The sequence below is a fragment of the Narcine bancroftii genome, chromosome 1 (assembly GCF_036971445.1).
Source record: "Narcine bancroftii isolate sNarBan1 chromosome 1, sNarBan1.hap1, whole genome shotgun sequence".
NCBI classification, from domain to species: Eukaryota; Metazoa; Chordata; class Chondrichthyes; order Torpediniformes; family Narcinidae; genus Narcine; species Narcine bancroftii.
The window spans coordinates 486,650,717-486,669,785 of NC_091469.1; the positions used below are offsets into that span (position 1 = coordinate 486,650,717).

Below are 19,069 nucleotides of genomic sequence, written 5' to 3' on the forward strand. Positions count from 1 at the left end.
CAGCTGCTCCTTTCGGGGAAGAGATACAGGAGGATCAGAACCAGCACCACCAGGCTGAGGAACAGCTTCTTCCCACGGGCAATGACAACGCTGAACTACCAAAGGAACGGCTCACACTGACCATTTGAGACTCTATATAAACCAATATTTATTTATTTTGTATAGTTAAAATACTCTTCCTGTATGTATGCGTGTAATGTTTGGATGTGTGTCTGCATGTTTTGCACTGAGGACAGGAGAAGGTTGTTTCGTCAGGTTGCACTTGTACAATAAACTTGACTTGATCAGAGAGTGTGGAACGAGCTGTCAGCTGAGGTGGCAAATGCGGGCTCAGTTTTAACATTTAAGAATAATTTGGACAGGTACATGGACGGAAAGGGTATGGAGAGCAGGTCAGTGGGACCAGGTAGAATGATAGTTTGGCATGGACTAGAAGGGGAGAAGGCCTGTTTCTGTGCTGTAATGTTCTATGGTTCTAACCAGACATAGGCATAGGGTTTGAAGCGAAAAGGGAGAGATTTAAGAGGATCCTGAGGGGCAACTTTTTCCACTCAGAGAGTAGTCAGAGGAGGTTATAGGTGGGTACAATAACAATGTTTAAAGGACATTTCATCACATATATGGACAGTATGGATGAGAATAGGGACTAAAGGCAGTTGAATGGGACTAGCCTCGAATGCCAGTTTGGTTGGCGTGGATGAGTCGGGCTGAATTGCTGGTTCCATGCTGTCTGACCATGGCTTTTTTATTTAGAGGAACGCAATAGGATGCAGATGCTGTGATTGTAGTAAAAACACCGAAAGGCTGGAGGAACTCAGCTGGTTTATTCAACATCTAGGATATTTTTGACAAAAATATATTGCCTGAGCCTGAGCCCTTCTTCAAGGTGGTGCACGAGGCCTTGCACAGACATATCAGCCCGGTGTGGGGCGCAGAATTGAAATGATTGGCCACTGGGAGGTCCCTGTCACTGATGTGGACAGAGTGTAGGCACCCAACAAAACGATCTCCCAGTCTGTGTCCAGCCTCTCCAATGTAGAGAAGACCCCCAACAGGAGTACCAGATGCAGTAGATCCCCCTTGTCTATCACCCCACCAGCTTCCACATTTAACGTATTCTCCTCCATAATTTCCGTCACTTACAACGTGATCCCACCACCAGACACATCTATCCCTCTCTGCCTCCCATGGAGACTGTACCCTCTGTGACTCCCTTGTCCACTCCTCCCTTCCCACTAGTCGCCCCCTTGGCACCTTCCCCAATGACTGCAGGAAGAGCCACACTTGCGTCAACACCTCCTACCTCACCACCATTCGGGGCCCCAAACAGTCCTTCCAAGTAAAGCAACAATTCACTTGTAAATCTACAGAGGCCTCTGCCCCACCCTTTCCACCGTTTTATTCAAATGCCTGTCTACATTTTCCAAACCTTGATGAAGGGCTCAAGCTGAAACGTTGATTATGTATCCTTGTCTTTGCTATATACAGTATACTGAGTGACCAGCTGAGTTTCTGCAGAATTACTACAATCACAGCGTCTGCAGACTTTCAGGATAAGGACAGACTATCCAAGCATTATCTCTTTCCAGCTCCCCGGGAAACCCAGCCCACAACATCCCTCTCTCTCCTCACTTTGCAAAAGGGGAAAAATATTTGCAATTCAATACATCTGGAAAGAGGCACTCGCCGATAAAACGGAGAAGGTGAGACAAACAGATGACACAAGGACCACGTCGAACAGAATCAACACGTGTGCTATCCCATTGTTTCGCTACAGCTAAATTACCACAGATCTGAAAGAAGCAGCAGAGACTCAACGGAAGGCAGCAATAGAAGGATGGGTAAGTGTGCGCAAAGGGTTTGGATTTCCCATTCAAGTTTCTTTATTATGTAGATTTCTTTTCAAAGTAGAAAACAAAGGAGAATGCATCACGTTCAGCACAGAGGTGTGGACTGAGTTCCTGTGCTATACCGTTCTAACCCTTCTGTTGAAACCCCTTCCTTTTCGTTTGCCACTTTACATTCCCGCTGAGCACTGGGTACTGAACAAGAAAGTTGCATTCCTCTGGCCACACTGAAGGCTCAGGTGGTGGTGGTGGTGGTGGGGACCAGTTGTGGAGTAAGAGGGGGTGAAACTTGGGGAGAAAAGTGACAAAAGGGGTTTGTGTCGGCAAGGCTTGCGTGTGCCAGCTTTGTGCATCTCAGCATTCACGCTAAAGGTGCAGCTGAGAAGCCAAGTTTACCGTACAGCTAATGGTATCGCCCACTTCACTTCCTGAATTTGCCAAACTTACTAAACACCATTATCCCTGATGTAAATTAGCCTACTAAAGCAATACATATCTTGACTGAAAGCAGTGACGTTGACACTGACACGGATCACATGTGGCAGAAGAGTTTAATTTGGACAGATTGTGGATCAAAAGGTCTGTTCTTGTGTCGCCCTGTGTGATGTTTGGAATTCCTGCCAGTTCTACCTTCAAATAGTCTCTCAAAGGGGCGGCACGGTTGGCGTAACACCATTACAGCCCCAGCGATTGGGCCTTGGGATTGAATCCCACGCTCTCTGTAAGGAGTTTGTACATTCTCCTCCTGTCTGCATAGGTTTTCCATGGGGGCTCCGGTTTCCTCCCCATTCAAAATGTACCAGGGATGTAAATTGGGCGACATGGACTCATGGGCTGAAATGGCCTCTTACCGTAGAGTACGTCTACATTTAAATGTACCTCACAGTTAAAGTCTCATCGTTACAGATGTATTATCCTACGCTGTAATATAGCAGTTTTTGAAATTGCATTTGTAAAATTCGTCTTCTCAGCTTAACAAATGCTGTCCCAAAGTGAAAAACCAGTGACAGAAAAGAAAGGGAACTTGAGGTGATACGTCAGGGAATGTTCATTGAATGGGGAAAGGATCTGGCCTCTTCTTATCAAAACGAAAACTGTGACAAACTTCTATACGAGGATATCAATCAGGATGATGGTAAAAAAAATCCAAAACTGTCTTGAAGAGGAGATAATATTTCACCTGCTGCTTTGGGAAATCCAAAACCTTTCAGCAAGACCTTAAATTAGCAGAGGGGCTAATCAAGATTTGCTTCACACCTGGCGGCATACCTTTGGACAGAGAGGTTCTCTACGCTATTGCCCCCTGGCTGTGGTGCCGCACCTTAAAATGGCGCAAAGCTGAGGGGGTAGCAATGCGAGCACATGCAGCCGGACACCAGGCCGAGTCACGTTGGCTTTCAGCCGTAAGGCCTACCATCGGGATCCGCCACACAAGGCTTGGCTTTCTTTCGCAATTTCACTCTCTTCTTATCTTTCCTTCCCTGGAGTTCTGTAATGTGCTGTGTCACTGGTAAAATAAATGAAAGTTTCAACAAAATGTGAAACAAAAAAAGAAACCCAGGCTCTGTCATTTGAATACGATATCAGAAAATTAACTCAGGTAGACGTTGAACTCTTTATCTTTGTTGTGTGCTTCATTTTGGTCAGAAGAATCAGAACAGGACATACGTGGTAAATGGGAGAGCATTGAGGAATACAGAAGAGCAGAAAGATTTAGGAGTGACGGTACATCGTTCCCTGAAGGTAGAAACTCACGTGAATAGGGTGGTGAAGAAGGCTTTTAGTATGCTGGCCTTTATCAATCATTGCATGGAATATAGGAGTTGGGGGGTGATGTTGAGATTGTATAAGACGTTGGTGCGGCCTCATTTGGAGTTCTGTGTGCAGTTCTGGTCGCCTAATTATAGGAAGGATATAAACAGAGTGGAGAGAGTGCAGAGAAGGTTTACCAGAATGTGACCTGGGTTTAAGCATCTGGAGTATGGGGAGAGATTAGACAGATTGGGTCTTTATTCTTTGGAGCATAGAAGGTTGAGAGGGGATTTGATAGAAGTATTTAAGATTATGAAAGGGATAGACAGAATGGATGTGGATAGACTATTTCCGTTAAGAGGAGGAAAGATTAAAACAAGAGGACATGAGTTAAGAATTAAGGGGCAGAGGTTTAGAGGTAACATGAGGGGGAACTTCTTTACTCAGAGAGTGGTAGCCGTGTGGAATGAGCTTCCGGGAGAAATAGTGGCGGCAGAGTCAATTGTATTATTTAAGAAAAGGTTGGACAGGTCTATGGATGAGAAGAAGATGGAGGGTGATGGGCATTGTGCAGGGAGGTGGGACTAGAAAGGGGTGTTGGGTTCGGTGCGGACTAGAAGGGCCTAATGGCCTGTTTCCGTGCTGTAATTGTTATGTTATGTTATGTTAATCCATCCAATTCTCCTGCTCCTTCCTTGAAGCCATGCAATCACTGAACCCACAAATAATTAATAAATTTGTTTTGATACATCTATTCCACTTAGCCAGCAAATGCATTTCCTGAGAAGACTGAAGTGGAGAAGGCCACCAGCCACCGTCATGTTAACTTTCTACAGGAGTTCTATCAAGAGTGCCCTGGACAGTTACATCACAGGGTGGTATAGTTGCTGTAGAGCATTGGATCTGAAGTCAATCCAGCGGCAAAGAGGATCATTGGGGTCTCCCTCCCCTTCCCCCATCTCCGTGATCTACCAGAATCATTGTTTGCGGAGGGCTTGCAAAATCGTTGAGGACCCCACCTTCCACCCCACACACCTCACCTTTCAGCTACTCACGTTGGGAAAGAGATACGGGAGTACCAGAGCCAGCACCGCCAGGCTGAGGAACAATTTCTTCCCATGGGCAGTGAGACTGCTGAACGACTGAATGAAGTCCTCATACCAACCTCTGAGCCTCTACTGTTTATTGAACAATATTGATTTATTTTTACACATGTACTGCATATGCATCGTTTGTCTGCATGCGTGTTATGTCTGGATTGTGCCTGAATATTTTGCACCGAGGACCGAAGAACGCTATTTTGTCAGGTTGTACTTGTTACAACTTTGCCTCAGACAGCTCCAAGAAAAGTGCAGAGAACAAAACAAAGGACTCTACATCACCTTTGTTGACCTCACCAAAGCCTTCGACACCGTGAGCAGGAAAGGGCTTTGGCAAATACTAGAGCGCATCGGATGTCCCCCAAAGTTCCTCAACATGATTATCCAACTGCACGAAAACCAACAAGGTCGGGTCAGATACAGCAATGAGCTCTCTGAACCCTTCTCCATTAACAATGGCGTGAAGCAAGGCTGTGTTCTCGCACCAGCCCTCTTTTCAATCTTCTTCAGCATGATGCTGAACCAAGCCATGAAAGACCCCAACAATGAAGACGCTGTTTACATCCGGTACCGCACGGATGGCAGTCTCTTCAATCTGAGGCGCCTGCAAGCTCACACCAAGACACAAGAGAAACTTGTCCGTGAACTACTCTTTGCAGATGATGCCGCTTTAGTTGCCCATTCAGAGCCAGCTCTTCAGCGCTTGACGTCCTGCTTTGCGGAAACTGCCAAAATGTTTGGCCTGGAAGTCAGCCTGAAGAAAACTGAGGTCCTCCATCAGCCAGCTCCCCACCATGACTACCAGCCCCCCCACATCTCCATCGGGCACACAAAACTCAAAACGGTCAACCAGTTTACCTATCTCGGCTGCACCATTTCATCAGATGCAAGGATCGACAATGAGATAGACAACAGACTCGCCAAGGCAAATAGCGCCTTTGGAAGACTACACAAAAGAGTCTGGAAAAACAACCAACTGAAAAACCTCACAAAGATAAGCGTATACAGAGCCGTTGTCATACCCACACTCCTGTTCGGCTCCGAATCATGGGTCCTCTACCGGCACCACCTACGGCTCCTAGAACGCTTCCACCAGCGTTGTCTCCGCTCCATCCTCAACATCCATTGGAGCGCTCACACCCCTAACGTCGAGGTACTCGAGATGGCAGAGGTCGACAGCATCGAGTCCACGCTGCTGAAGATCCAGCTGCGCTGGATGGGTCACGTCTCCAGAATGGAGGACCATCGCCTTCCCAAGATCGTATTATATGGCGAGCTCTCCACTGGCCACCGTGACAGAGGTGCACCAAAGAAAAGGTACAAGGACTGCCTAAAGAAATCTCTTGGTGCCTGCCACATTGACCACCGCCAGTGGGCTGATAACGCCTCAAACCGTGCATCTTGGCGCCTCACAGTTTGGCGGGCAGCAGCCTCCTTTGAAGAAGACCGCAGAGCCCACCTCACTGACAAAAGGCAAAGGAGGAAAAACCCAACACCCAACCCCAACCAACCAATTTTCCCTTGCAACCGCTGCAATCGTGTCTGCCTGTCCCGCATCGGACTGGTCAGCCACAAACGAGCCTGCAGCTGACGTGGACTTTTTACCCCCTCCATAAATCTTCGTCCGCGAAGCCAAGCCAAAGATAAAGAAAAGAACTTGTTAAATCAGATGGTAATGAACTTGAATTAATTGTTTAAGGAAAATAATTCACGATGCCAAGCGCAGGCAAGGCTGCCATTTATTGATTCACCCACACTTCATCTTGTAAAATGTTGAGCAACCATCTTGTTAATTGATCTTGGCCCTAGTTCAGAGGGCAACTCAGAGTCAACACTTATAGCCTGGAATTATATTACACCAGACAGGGTAGAACAACAGATTAACTTCACTCGAAGCATTAAAACAGATGGGATTCAAAACTGTCTGATTACAAGCACAGTCCCTAAGACCATAAGATGTAGGAGCAGAAGAAGGCCTTTCGGCCCATCATGTATGCTCTGCCATTCCATCATAAGCTGATTCATTCTCCCACTCAGCCCCACTCCTCTGTCTTCTCCCCATAACTTTTGATACCCTAAATATTCAAATAGCTATCAATCTCTGCCTTAAATACACCCAACAATCTGACCTCCACAGCCACCCTTATTTGCAAATTCACCACACTCTGGCTAAAAATATTTGTTTTAAAATGGGTACCCTTCAATCCTAGACTCCCCTTCCATGGGAAACAACTTTGCCATATTCAAGATTCAAGATTCTTTTATTGTTATGTGATAAAAGAAAAAAATGTTTTATATGACACAAAATTTCCTTCAGACTACCTTAAGCCAGTCAAAGATTTGTCATCGGCACAAATTGCCCATGAACCTTACTGTCAGAGAAAGAGAAGCAAAGGAGAGTGCCCTCAAATTGACCTCCATCATTCCTGCAGCCTCCATGGCCATACAGCCTTCAGTCCAAACCATCGGTAACCCAAGTTCCAGATACAAACCTCTTACACGATCAGAAAGTCTCCAGTGCCCTTGTCACCCTCTCACATCTCAGTTCCCTTCAGCCAGTGTCGAGCCAGTCTCTAGCTCTCCGCTGCCTGGTATGAATCCTTCGACCATAGTTCGGGCGAGTCCCTTGCCCGCAGCCTGTGTGGGTTCCTTACCGTGAGTCACTCTACTCTGTCAGGGCATTTCAACATTCGAAATGCTTCTGTGAGGTCCCCATCATTCTGATGTTAATGCTTAAGTACAGATATATTTTACTACCTAAACTTAAGTTCCTCAGCAGCCTTGGCATGAACTGAACTCCTGTTTCCAGGTAATTAGTAAGGTCTCTGGGTTAAAAGTCCAGTACACCAACACTTTGCCACCAAAGCCACACCATTCTTTGATAGAAATTATTAGATTACAAATTGTTGCACAAAAAATGTTAACCATTTATATTTGCTGTTTAATAGGTATAATTTCAAACAATTTGTATAAATTTCTTTCTTGCAAATGCTACATCTTAACTGGCAGGATGACTCCTGTATATACCCGTGTAAAAGTTGATGCCCTCATTTTTGCTCCCAAGGCCCCAACTACCCACCCATCCGAGCTTCATATGCCCTAACTGTGTACTCATGTCTTGGCTGCCCACCCACTGGAGCTCCCAACTGTGGTGAATGTCTGCCAAGCTGCCTGTCTCTCCCCCCCCACCCCCCCCCCCCACCACTCTGGCTGTACTAACATTGGCTGTTCATTACCTCTACTGCTAAGGACACTCCCCTTGGGTATAACTGTGTATGCACCTATTGTCTTTCATTATCGTACCATGAGTTTCTGCTAATAAAAGCCATGATTATTGTTTGACCACATCGTCTTTGTCTACTTCATCAACTGGCACTTCACTGATAAATGCAGGGAAGAAACTGTTCTTAAATTGGTGGTATGTGTTTTGAAACTCCTGCATTTACTGCTTGACAGGAGGTGAGAAGAGTGTGTGACCTAGATGGGATAGGTCTACCAATTTGTAGACCTTGCAGAAGGGCTCAGACCAGAAATGTCATATAATACTGTGACAGATTAGTATTATTTTATATTTTTATATAAATATGTTTTAAAGGAGGTAAATTGTGGGTTTTTTTTAGTTAGGTCACACACAGATACAAACACTTCACAACACAGATCTCATTTAAAATGCCAGAGCTCTGCTCATGCCAGACAGTCCAGGCTCCGAGTGCCTTTGATAAAACTTTGAAGGATGCCTATAGAGACTTCGCAAGTAGGTGTTAATTGGACAAGTTGTGGAATAATGGATTATTGTTTTGGAAAGCAACAAATGAAAGGACTTGAACAGCAGAGGACTGGCTGTATAATGGTTCACTTGAAATAAGGGAAACAAAAAGGAACTCTGTGGTGACCTGAAAGAAAGAGGTCATTATTTGGAAAGCCCTGATGGGGCACGTTTCTTCGACAAAACACTGAAGTGGCTGATCGGAAGGAATCAGTCTGTGTCCAATGAGCAACAAATCTCTCTCTGAAAACTGACAAGAAACTTCCTGAGCAGTAACCATTTATCTTTCAAGCACCAAAGCCTGATGAAATTCATAAATGTTAAATTCTGTGCACAGTATAAGAATTGCCTGATACCAGCGAACTTGGAGAAGTGAGATTAGACTGTGAATCAAATAACTTTTCTGAACATAAATACATTACATACATGTGTGCTTAGAATTAGAAGGTGGTTAAATTAGGTTACGTTAATCCACGCTGCTGAAGATCCAACTGCGCTGGGTAGGTCACATCTCCAGAATGGAGGACCATCGCCTTCCCAAGATCGTGTTATATGGCGAGCTCTCCACTGGCCACCGAGACAGAGGTGCACCAAAGAAGAGGTACAAGGACTGCCTAAAGAAATCTCTTGGTGCCTGCCACATTGACCACCGCCAGTGGGCTGATATCACCTCAAACCGTGCATCTTGGCGCCTCACAGTTCGGCGGGCAGCAACCTCCTTTGAAGAAGACCGCAGAGCCCACCTCACTGACAAAAGAAAAAGGAGGTAAAACCCAACACCCAACCCCAACCAACCAATTTTCCCTTGTAACCGCTGCAACTGTGTCTGCCTGTCCCGCATCGGACTTGTCAACCACAAGCGAGCCTGCAGCTGACGTGGACATTTACCCCTCCATAAATCTTCGTCCGCGAAGCCAAGCCAAGAAGATTGCTACCACAAAACAATGACTTTTGTGACATGATCATAACAAATGTGAACCATAGGGAAGCTCTGGTCAAGGGCAAGAAGGCGGCAAACAAGTGTATACCTGGAGGAATTTCAGGAACTCAGGAGCAAGCTAAACAAGGAAACCAGGAGGGGAAAAAAGGGGACAGGAGTTGGCTCTGGTAGATAATCTTAAAGATAATCCCAAGAGGTTTTATGTATATAAAGGGAAAAGGGGTTACCCATTGACTGGACGACCTCTATAACTTATCTCCCTGGCAGCCCTGTTCTCACCTTATCAGAGATAATCCCTTTGTCCTATATAAACCCCCCACCCTCTGCACTTTTTGTCCCATCCAACCACTCCAAGCCCTTTCTCTGCATTTCAAAACCTGCTCGTTTATTCTCTTTCCCAGTATTGGTGAAAGTTATTTCACTTGAAGTCTGTTTTTCCTCTCTCACCTGACCAGCCAGGTGTTTAATTTCATTTTAATGCGATTGGGTCAAATTTACATCACATAGAGTGGTTAACCACATGGTCAAACTGGTCGCAACAAGTTATTTTAGATCAGAAATTACAACATTTAATGCAGTTTATTACCACATGGGCAAAAAAATGCCCAGTCTTTATAATCTTGCGGGCAACACATAATTTCCTTAAAAGTTAAGACGAAAATGAAAACTTGGCAACTTTGAATAAGTTTTGTAAAAGAAATAAAGAAAATGGACAAGGGAGCATGACGTCTTCAAGCACAAAACACTCTTTTTGAATCTGCTTGCTATCGACCCTGTTTAAATTAGAACAAAAGTAGTCTTGTATTTTCTTGGAAGAAGTGGCTATTCTACAACACAATGCATGAGGAATAGTGGGCCGTGCAATTCAGAGAACAGATGCTGTGGAGGTGGTGAGGGTGGGATAGAGAAGGAATTCCAAAGTGCCTGAAGAATCCACCCAGACAATAGAGTTAACAGAGAGTGCAGGAATGTTAAGTCATTGCCAGAATTATTAAACTCTACTGAAATACCACCCCCAGGGACAAAATGGGTAAAAGGACAATGTGCCACACACACAGGAGGAAAGCCCTGTCTCCTGCTCACCAGCCTGTTCTGCACCAATAGCTCAACCTGAACATAACAAGTGCTGCTGTGTTGGATGCAATGTGCCTTCCAGGGTACAGTCATATTACCCAACTGCTCCTGATGGATAGTTTGCTTCGGTTGGCATCAGATCCTACTGGGAATTACAGTTCCACTGAGTTACAGTTCCCTAACCATCAGAAGGTGGCGCAGTGGCACAACTAGTTGAGCCACTGCCTCACAATACCAGTCACCCAGGTTCAATCATCTCTGTATGGAGTTTGCATGTCCAATTTTCAGAATTGAAAATGGCAGCGCTGCTGGAGCTGTTATAATGGCGTTACTACTGCTGGTGCAGACCCGCAGAGGAGACACAGTGCTCCCTTGGGGTCCAACCGCCCAGTCTCACTGCCATCAGCTCAACACATGCTTTAAACGTTCTGTTAATGGTAGTTTTATTTATTTTATTTAAAATAAAAATCCTGCAACCGTGGGGTCCATGTCCAAGATGGCGGCGCCTACGATCAGGAGTATCCACGAGGGGTCGCAGACTCCGGGAAAGCAGAGGACTGGCACAGGGAACCATAAAAAGGGGAGAACACTTCTCGTTGAGAAGGAGAAGCAGGGAGACACCCATGGGATGATGATGATGGTAGCGGATCAGCAAGGGGCTCTGTGGCTGAAGACCACACAGGCAGTAGGCAGTAGGCTTGAGGCAATGAACACTGCAGGCGGACAGCTGGAGGCTGGCTTGAGACTGGCTGAAAGGGTACAAGGTATTGGAACCGGGATGCAAGAGGGTGCTGAGGGCACTGAGGGCTTCCTGATCGTGTTGGATGTTCGGATCTGGTGTTCAGGCTCCTGATGGTTTGGACTGGACTCTGTGTGGCTGCGGGGGCTGCGACAGCACTGGAGAGGAATCCACGATCACTCAGTGATTCTTTTGATTCTCTTTCTCTGACTGCAAGAGGTGCTTCAGGCAATTTCTGCCTATGGCGAATCTGTCTGCCTTACAAATTCCAAGTGATATTGAAGTCTTTATTACATGACAATAAAGCAACCTTGAATCTCCCTGTAACCCCAGGTCTTCAGGCTCTCTCCCAATTTTCCCAAGGTGTGTGGGTGGGCAATAAATTGCCCCTAGTGTGTAGGTATGTGGAAGAGACTGGAGGGGGTGGCAGGGAAGATAATAAGGACTTCCTCATTGGAAGACCACAGTCAGGGTGGAACGGTAACAACGTCTACTCCTCACTGACAATCAACCCAGGCACACATCAAGGATGCATGCTTTGCCCACTGCTCTACTCTCTTTACACCCATAACTGTGTGGCCGGGCACTACTATTCAAATGCCATCTACTAATTTGCTGATGACGCCACAGTTATCGGACAAATCACAGACAGCAATGAGGAAGCGTCCAGGAGGGTAGCAAGTGTCACAGCAACCACCTTGCACGCAATGTTAGAAAAACGAAGGAACTGATTGTGGACTTCAGAAGGAGGAAATCAGGAGAACACAAACCAGCAATGGAGAGGATCAAGAACTTCAAATTCCCGGCTCTCCACATCTCTGAAGATCTATCCTGGGGCCATCATGAAGAAGATATGCTACTAGCTATATTTTGTTAAAAATGTCACCAAAGACTCTTGCAAATTTATGGCTAGTTAAGAAGGTGTCAATGCACTGGACAAGTTGGCTCGTAGTACCTTTACAATGCTTGCGATCGGGACTTGGGTTCGAATCCTGCACTGTCTGCAAGGAGTTTGTACGTTCTTCCTGTGTCTGTGATGAGGGCTCCAGTTTCCTCCCACCATTCGAAACGCATTGGGTAGCACAGAAACGTGGACCGAAATGGCCTGTTAATCTTGCTGTATGTTTATGTTTAAATTAAGTTAAAATCAAAAGGATACAGAGAGTTGTGAACTCAGCCAGGGCCATCAAGGGCATTAGTGTTCCCTCCATTAAGGACATCTTTAAGAAGCGGTGGTGCCTCAAGAAAGCACCCTCTATCCTCAAGGACCCTCATTACCCAGGCCATGCCCTCTTCTCACTGAAGAATGAGGTACAGGATTCTGAAGACACATACTCAACATTATCAAAGCAGCTTCTACCCCTCCGCCGTAAGATTTTTGAACAGAGAATCAATCTACGGACACCACCTCACATTTTCTCTTTTTTGCACGAATGATTTAAAAAAAATTCTTATATTTACATAATAGTAAACCTTATAGCCATTTTGCACCTGTAATTGCACAACACTGCTCCCCCAAGACGACACATTTTGTGACAATAAAACCTGATTCTGAGAATGTGAGAACAGAAAGTAGAGATGACGTAAATGGGTAGGTCATGGTCAGTGAGGCGAAGGACTCGTTTCCATTCTGCTTCTCTCTGTGACGACAGCAGAGAAACAATGGAACAGAGGTGCAGAATCATGGAACTCAACATCTCCTCACTTGTCAGGAAGGTGCAACAGCGACTGCACTTTCTGAGAAGACTGAAGTAGGCCAGGGATTCCTTCTACAGGAGCTCTATTGAGAGTGTCTTGGCCGGCTTCATCACATTGTGGTACAGTTGCTGCAGAGAAATGGATTGGATGCACAGGACAATAAGAGTGGCAGAGAGGATCACTGGAGTCTCCCTCCCCCCCCCCCCCACCCCCCATCAACGTGATCTACTGGGAATGTTGTCTGATGAGGGCACGTGAAATCAATGAGGACCTCTTCCACCCTGCACAAAGCACCTTTTAGGAGCAAAAATACTGGAGGATCGGAGCCACCAGGGTGAGAAACAGCTTCTTCCCACGGACAGGGAGAACCAACAAAGGAACTGCTGGCACTAACTCTCCAAGATTCTCCTATGCACAAAATAGGCACGGTTAACGTAGCAGTTAGCGCGTTGTTACAGCACCAGTGATCAGGACCGGGGTTTGAAACCCACATTCGTATGTTCTCCCCGTGTCTGTGTGGGTTTCCCCTGGGGGCTCTGGTTTCCTCCCACCATTTAAAATGTACTGGGGGTTCTGTTAATTGGGTGCAATTGGGCAGTATTGGCTTATGGGCCGAAATGGCCTGTTACTGTGCTGTAGGTTTTAAAACCCCCCAGAACATTTATTGATGTATTTGTATCGATGGAACACTTATATTTAGTTGTGTGTCTACAGGTGTTGCACTGAGGACCGGAGAATGCTGTTTTATTGCGTTATACTTGATGACTTGACTAATTCTTTTTCTTCTCTTCTTTGGCTTGGCTTCGCGGACGAAGATTTATGGAGGGGTATGTCCACGTCTGCTGCAGGCTCGTTGGTGACTGACTGCGGGACAGGCGGGCACGGTTGCAGCGGTTGCAGGGGAAAATTGGTGGGTTGGGGTTGGGCGTTGTCTTTTGTCAGTGAGGTGGGCTCTGCGGTCTTCTTCAAAGGAGGTTGCTGCCCGCCGAACTGTGAGGCGCCAAGATGCACAGTTGGAGGCGAGATCAGCCCACTGGTGGTTGGAGGCGATAACCGCTATGCTAATTTTGCTGACCATTTCATTATTCAACTGTTTGATAAATTTTTTGTAGTCTTTCTTCTGTTAAGAGTTTGCTACAAGAAGGTTGCGAGGACACTTGGTCTTGTTTCCACTGTGAAATACAAAAGTCTGCATATGTTATGATTGCAGTAAAAACATAGAAATGGTGGAGGAACAGCCAGTCTCGCAGCATCCATAGGAAGTAAAGATATATTACCGAAGTTTCGGGCTGAGCCCTTCTTCAAGCAGACAGGTGCTAGAATTAAAAGAAAGGGTTGGGGGAAGTACAGGCAGTTCCCCTGTTACAAACATCCGACTTATGGACAACTCGTACTTCCCCCAAGTTGTGCATGCACATAACGTTACTTCATGAATGCCCCTTCCAGTATGCAAGACATCGATGGAACAAGCCAAAGTGTTAACTTTTAATCAAAATCTCTTATACTTTTTCTCATAGAAAGGTAAAAATTTGACTGACTGACGCTAAAAACACTAGATAAGAAATGTATGTACATGTTCTGACTTACCTACAAATTTCAATTAGGAACGGGACTTATTTATAACCTGGGGGCTCCCTTCAACCCATTTCAATTCCCCATCCCATTCCCTTGCTGACAAGTCTGTATGGTCTCATGCACTGTCAGACTGAGACCACCTGCAAATTGGAGGAACAACACCTCATCTTCCGTCTGGGCCCCCTCCAACTGGATGGCATTAACATCGATCTCCAGTTTCCGTTAGCCCCCCTCCCCCCCTCCCATTTTTCCCTATGTTTCCTAGCTCTTGCTCTCTCTCTTTCTCCTTTGTCTCCTTTCTCAGAGCCAAAAATGATCCCCACCTCCAATTTGTTCTCACTTTCCTCTCTATCCTCTTATCATATCCAATTAACACCTTTTGTCTGCTGGTCTATTCTCCTCCCCCCTCCCATTCTTCCCTTTTTCCCCAGCCTTTTAATATTGATGCCTGTCTGATGATGGCCTCAGGCCTGAAACGTTGGTTATATAATGTTGCCTCCTGTGGACACTGGGAGATCTGCTGAGTTCCTCCCGCATTTCTGTGTTTTTATTTGTTTCCACTATAACCACCTCTGACAGATGCCGAATGGACTGTCAGAGCAGCACATGAACAGGCCCTTTAGCCTACACGTCTGCACTGAACACAGCACCCACATGAAACTAAAAAAACTCTGCTGGTTACACACGATCCACCATTCCCTACCTCTCCGTGTGTCTATGTAGAAGCCTCTAAAACACTTATGAGCATATCTGCTTTCGCCACTACTCCAGGCAACCCATTCCAGGCACCCACCACTCTCAGTGTAAAAGAAATTACCTGCACATCTCCTTTAAACCCCCACCTTAAATGCATGTCCTCTAGTATTTGACATTTTTAACCTGGGGAAAGGATTCTAACTATCCACCCTATTCACTGCCTCTCATCGTTTAATAAACCTATTAGCTCCCCCCGCCCTTGCCTCCAATGCTCCAGAGAAAATAACCTGAGTTTGTCCAACCTCTCCTCATGGTTCACACCCTCTAATTCAGGCAGCATCCTAGTAAATCTCTTCTGCACCCTCTCCAAAGCCTTCACATCCTTCCAGCAATGGGGCGACCCGAACTGCACACAATACTGCGTGTGGCAGAACCAAAATTTCAAATGGGGTGCCTCACCTTTCCAGTTTTCTTCTTTCACCTCAAGGTGGCCACCCAAAATCAGGAAACATCCACAAACATGCACCATCTTTCACAGATTCAGCATTGAGAATAGCAATTAAAGCAAGTTGTTTTATGGGTATGTTCCCATCCTTTAATCAGTGCATCGACCATCACCAAACAGCTAGGTGATTACAGGATGGGGGACGTACAGGGTGAGAGTGAATTGCCCACAGCTCTTTCTCCTACATACTGGCCTCCCACTCCATCTGTTCTGGGACCCCTGCTCTTTGTGATTTTTATAAATGACCTGGATGAAGAGGCGGAAGGATGGGTCAGTAAGTTTGCAGATGACACGGAGGTTGGAAGAGATGTGAATGGTGCTGAAGATTGTCGAAGGTTACAAGAGGATATAGACAGGATGCAGAGTTGGGCAGAAAAGTGGCAGATGGAGTTCAATCCGGATAAAGTGTGAGGTGATTCATTTTGGAGTGTGGATGAACAGGGGGACCTTGGGGTCTAAATCTATATATCCCCCAAGGTTACTCCACAGGTTGATAGGAGAGTTAAGAAGGCCTATGGGATGCTGGGATTCATTAATAGGGGGATTAGACGTGAATTCAGGAGTAGAGAGGCCATGCAACAACTTTACAAATCTTTAGTAAGACCACACTTAGAGTATTGTATGGTCACCTCATTGTAGGAAGGATGTGGAAGCTATGGAGAGGGTGCAGAGGAATTTACCAAGATTTTGCCTGGATTGGGAAACAAGTCTTATGAGGCAAGGTTAGTAGAGCTGGGACTTTTCTCTTTGGAGTGTAGAAGGATGACAGGAGACTTGACAGATGTCTACAAGATTATGAGAGGCATAGATAGGGTGGACGGCCAACACCTGTTTCCCAGGACAGGATCAGCAAACACTAGAGACGTGTATAAAGTGAAGGGAGGAAAGTTTTTTACACAGAGAGTTGTGGGTTCCTGAATGCCTTGCTGGGGATGGTGGTGGAAGCTGAAACATTGGGGGCATTTAAGATATAGATGGATGAAATAAAAATACAGGGTTATGGAATAGGGAAGGTATAGGGTTAGGATGAAATATACGGGTTGGCACAACATCGAGGGCTGAAGGGCCTGTACTGTGCTGTTTTGTTCTATGTTCTATGCCTAGACCCTGTTACTCCTCTACCCTGGGAGAGCTCTGATGACTATCCAAGATTAGACTTCAATTCTCCTCGGCTGCAGATCAAATTGCAGGCTCCACCCCGGACACAAATCAACATAGGTGCTGAAGTGTGCCGAGATTCAAAGGCATGATCAAAATAGTATGGCACATCAGGGCTGGAGAGAGTTGTGCACAGATAAAAGCTTAGTGGATCGTCTCACAGCTCTGGCAAAGCACTGGGTTGAGATTTGCCTCAGAGCACCAGGCCAGCCAGCACGGTTAGTCACCAGTACAAAGCTACTACCGAGCCAGCAACCCAGGTTTGAATCACGGAAACAGCACAGTCACGGCCCCTAAATATACCCACGTGGCCAATTAACCTACTAACCCCGTTCATCTTTGGAATGTAGGAGGTTTTTTTTGCACTACCTTGCCTGCAAGAGAAAGAATCTCAGGGCTGATTGTGATGTCATGTATGTAGACTGATATCTGAATCTGAAACCAGGGCACCCAGAGGAATCTCACGCAGACTTGGAGACTAATGTACTATCCTCACAGATAGTGTTGGATTCTGGCGCGGTATTGCTGCTGTGCTGTCCTGACTGAAGGGGGACACTGGTGCATTGCTGCTTCAGCCAATTAACCATTCAAATCCACACCCAATTTAAGAATTGCACTGCGTGATTTATACGACTCAATTCAAATAATTGGTTAATCCAGTTTCCGAAAATTGAAAAAAACCCCTTGATTATCAGCAGTTGACCCAGGGATCTCTGGCACATACATCTCTCTCTCTGCTTTTCTCTAAATTCAATCAGCCCTTGATTTCTCAAAGGAGAACCATTTGAAAGAATGTTTTTCTCCTCCCCCTGCAATCCATTTGCAACACCATAGGTGAAAGCTTTTCTCCGAAACGAGCACTTCTGAGGATTGGAAGGAGCTTTTTTTATGTTTTATGATCTGGAGAAATAACTAATTGTGATTGATAACATTTTCACTTTGTTATTGGCACTGGTAAAGAGAAGATCCTAGCTCGGATTTTACATTGAGCATAACCTAAACAGGGACACACCCAGTGTGATTTAACAAGGGCATACACAGTGTGATTTAATGAAGCACACCCAGTGTGATTTAACAAGGACACATGCAGTGCTATTTATCCAGGACACGGCCAGTGTGATTTAACAAGGGCACACCCAGTGTGATTTTACAAGGGCACACACAGTGTGATTTTGAGGACATCCCCAGTGTGATTCTGAGGACAACCACAGTATGATTTAACAAGGACACATGTGGTGTTATTTATCCAGGACACGGCCAGTGTGATTTAACAAGGGCACACCCAGTGTGATTTTACAAGGGCACACCCAGTGTGATTTAACAAGGACACACCCAGTGTGATTTTACAAGGGCACACCCAGTGTGATTTTACAAGGGCACACCCAGTGTGATTTTACAAGGGCACACCCAGTGTGATTTAACAAGGGCACACCCAGTGTGATTTTACAAGGGCACACCCAGTGTGATTTTACAAGGGCACACCCAGTGTGATTTAACAAGGGCACACCCAGTGTGATTTAACAAGGGCACACCCAGTGTGATTTTACAAGGGCACACCCAGTGTGATTTTACAAGGGCACACCCAGTGTGATTTTACAAGGGCACACCCAGTGTGATTTTACAAGGGCACACCCAGTGTGATTTAACAAGGGCACACCCAGTGTGATTTAACAAGGGCACACCCAGTGTGATTTAACAAGGGCACACCCAGTGTGATTTTACAAGGGCACACCCAGTGTGATTTTACAAGGGCACACCCAGTGTGATTTAACAAGGGCACACCCAGTGTGATTTAACAAGGGCACACCCAGTGTGATTTAACAAGGGCACACCCAGTGTTATTTTACAAGGGCACACCCAGTGTGATTTTACAAGGGCACACCCAGTGTGATTTAACAAGGGCACACCCAGTGTGATTTAACAAGGGCACACCCAGTGTGATTTTACAAGGGCACACCCAGTGTGATTTTACAAGGGCACACCCAGTGTGATTTTACAAGGGCACACCCAGTGTGATTTTACAAGGGCACACCCAGTGTGATTTTACAAGGGCACACCCAGTGTGATTTTACAAGGGCACACCCAGTGTGATTTTACAAGGGCACACCCAGTGTGATTTTACAAGGGCACACCCAGTGTGATTTTACAAGGGCACACCCAGTGTGATTTTACAAGGGCACACCCAGTGTGATTTAACAAGGGCACACCCAGTGTGATTT

At 45.8% G+C, this 19,069-nt stretch overlaps 1 protein-coding gene across 4 annotated transcripts in view; it reads right to left on the reverse strand.

Moving 5' to 3' along the window:
• arhgap39 (Rho GTPase activating protein 39) overlaps positions 1-19,069 on the reverse strand; it is a 579,720-nt gene that overhangs the window by 118,916 nt on the left and 441,735 nt on the right. For 3 of the 4 annotated variants that reach the window (XM_069914962.1, XM_069914964.1, XM_069914965.1), the window contains one exon: positions 3,262-3,354. The exons of the other annotated variant lie outside the window; for it this stretch is intronic. In XM_069914962.1, the coding sequence (XP_069771063.1) occupies positions 3,262-3,354 (93 nt within the window). The remainder of the gene's footprint in view (positions 1-3,261; positions 3,355-19,069) is intronic. 4 annotated transcript variants of the gene reach the window in all.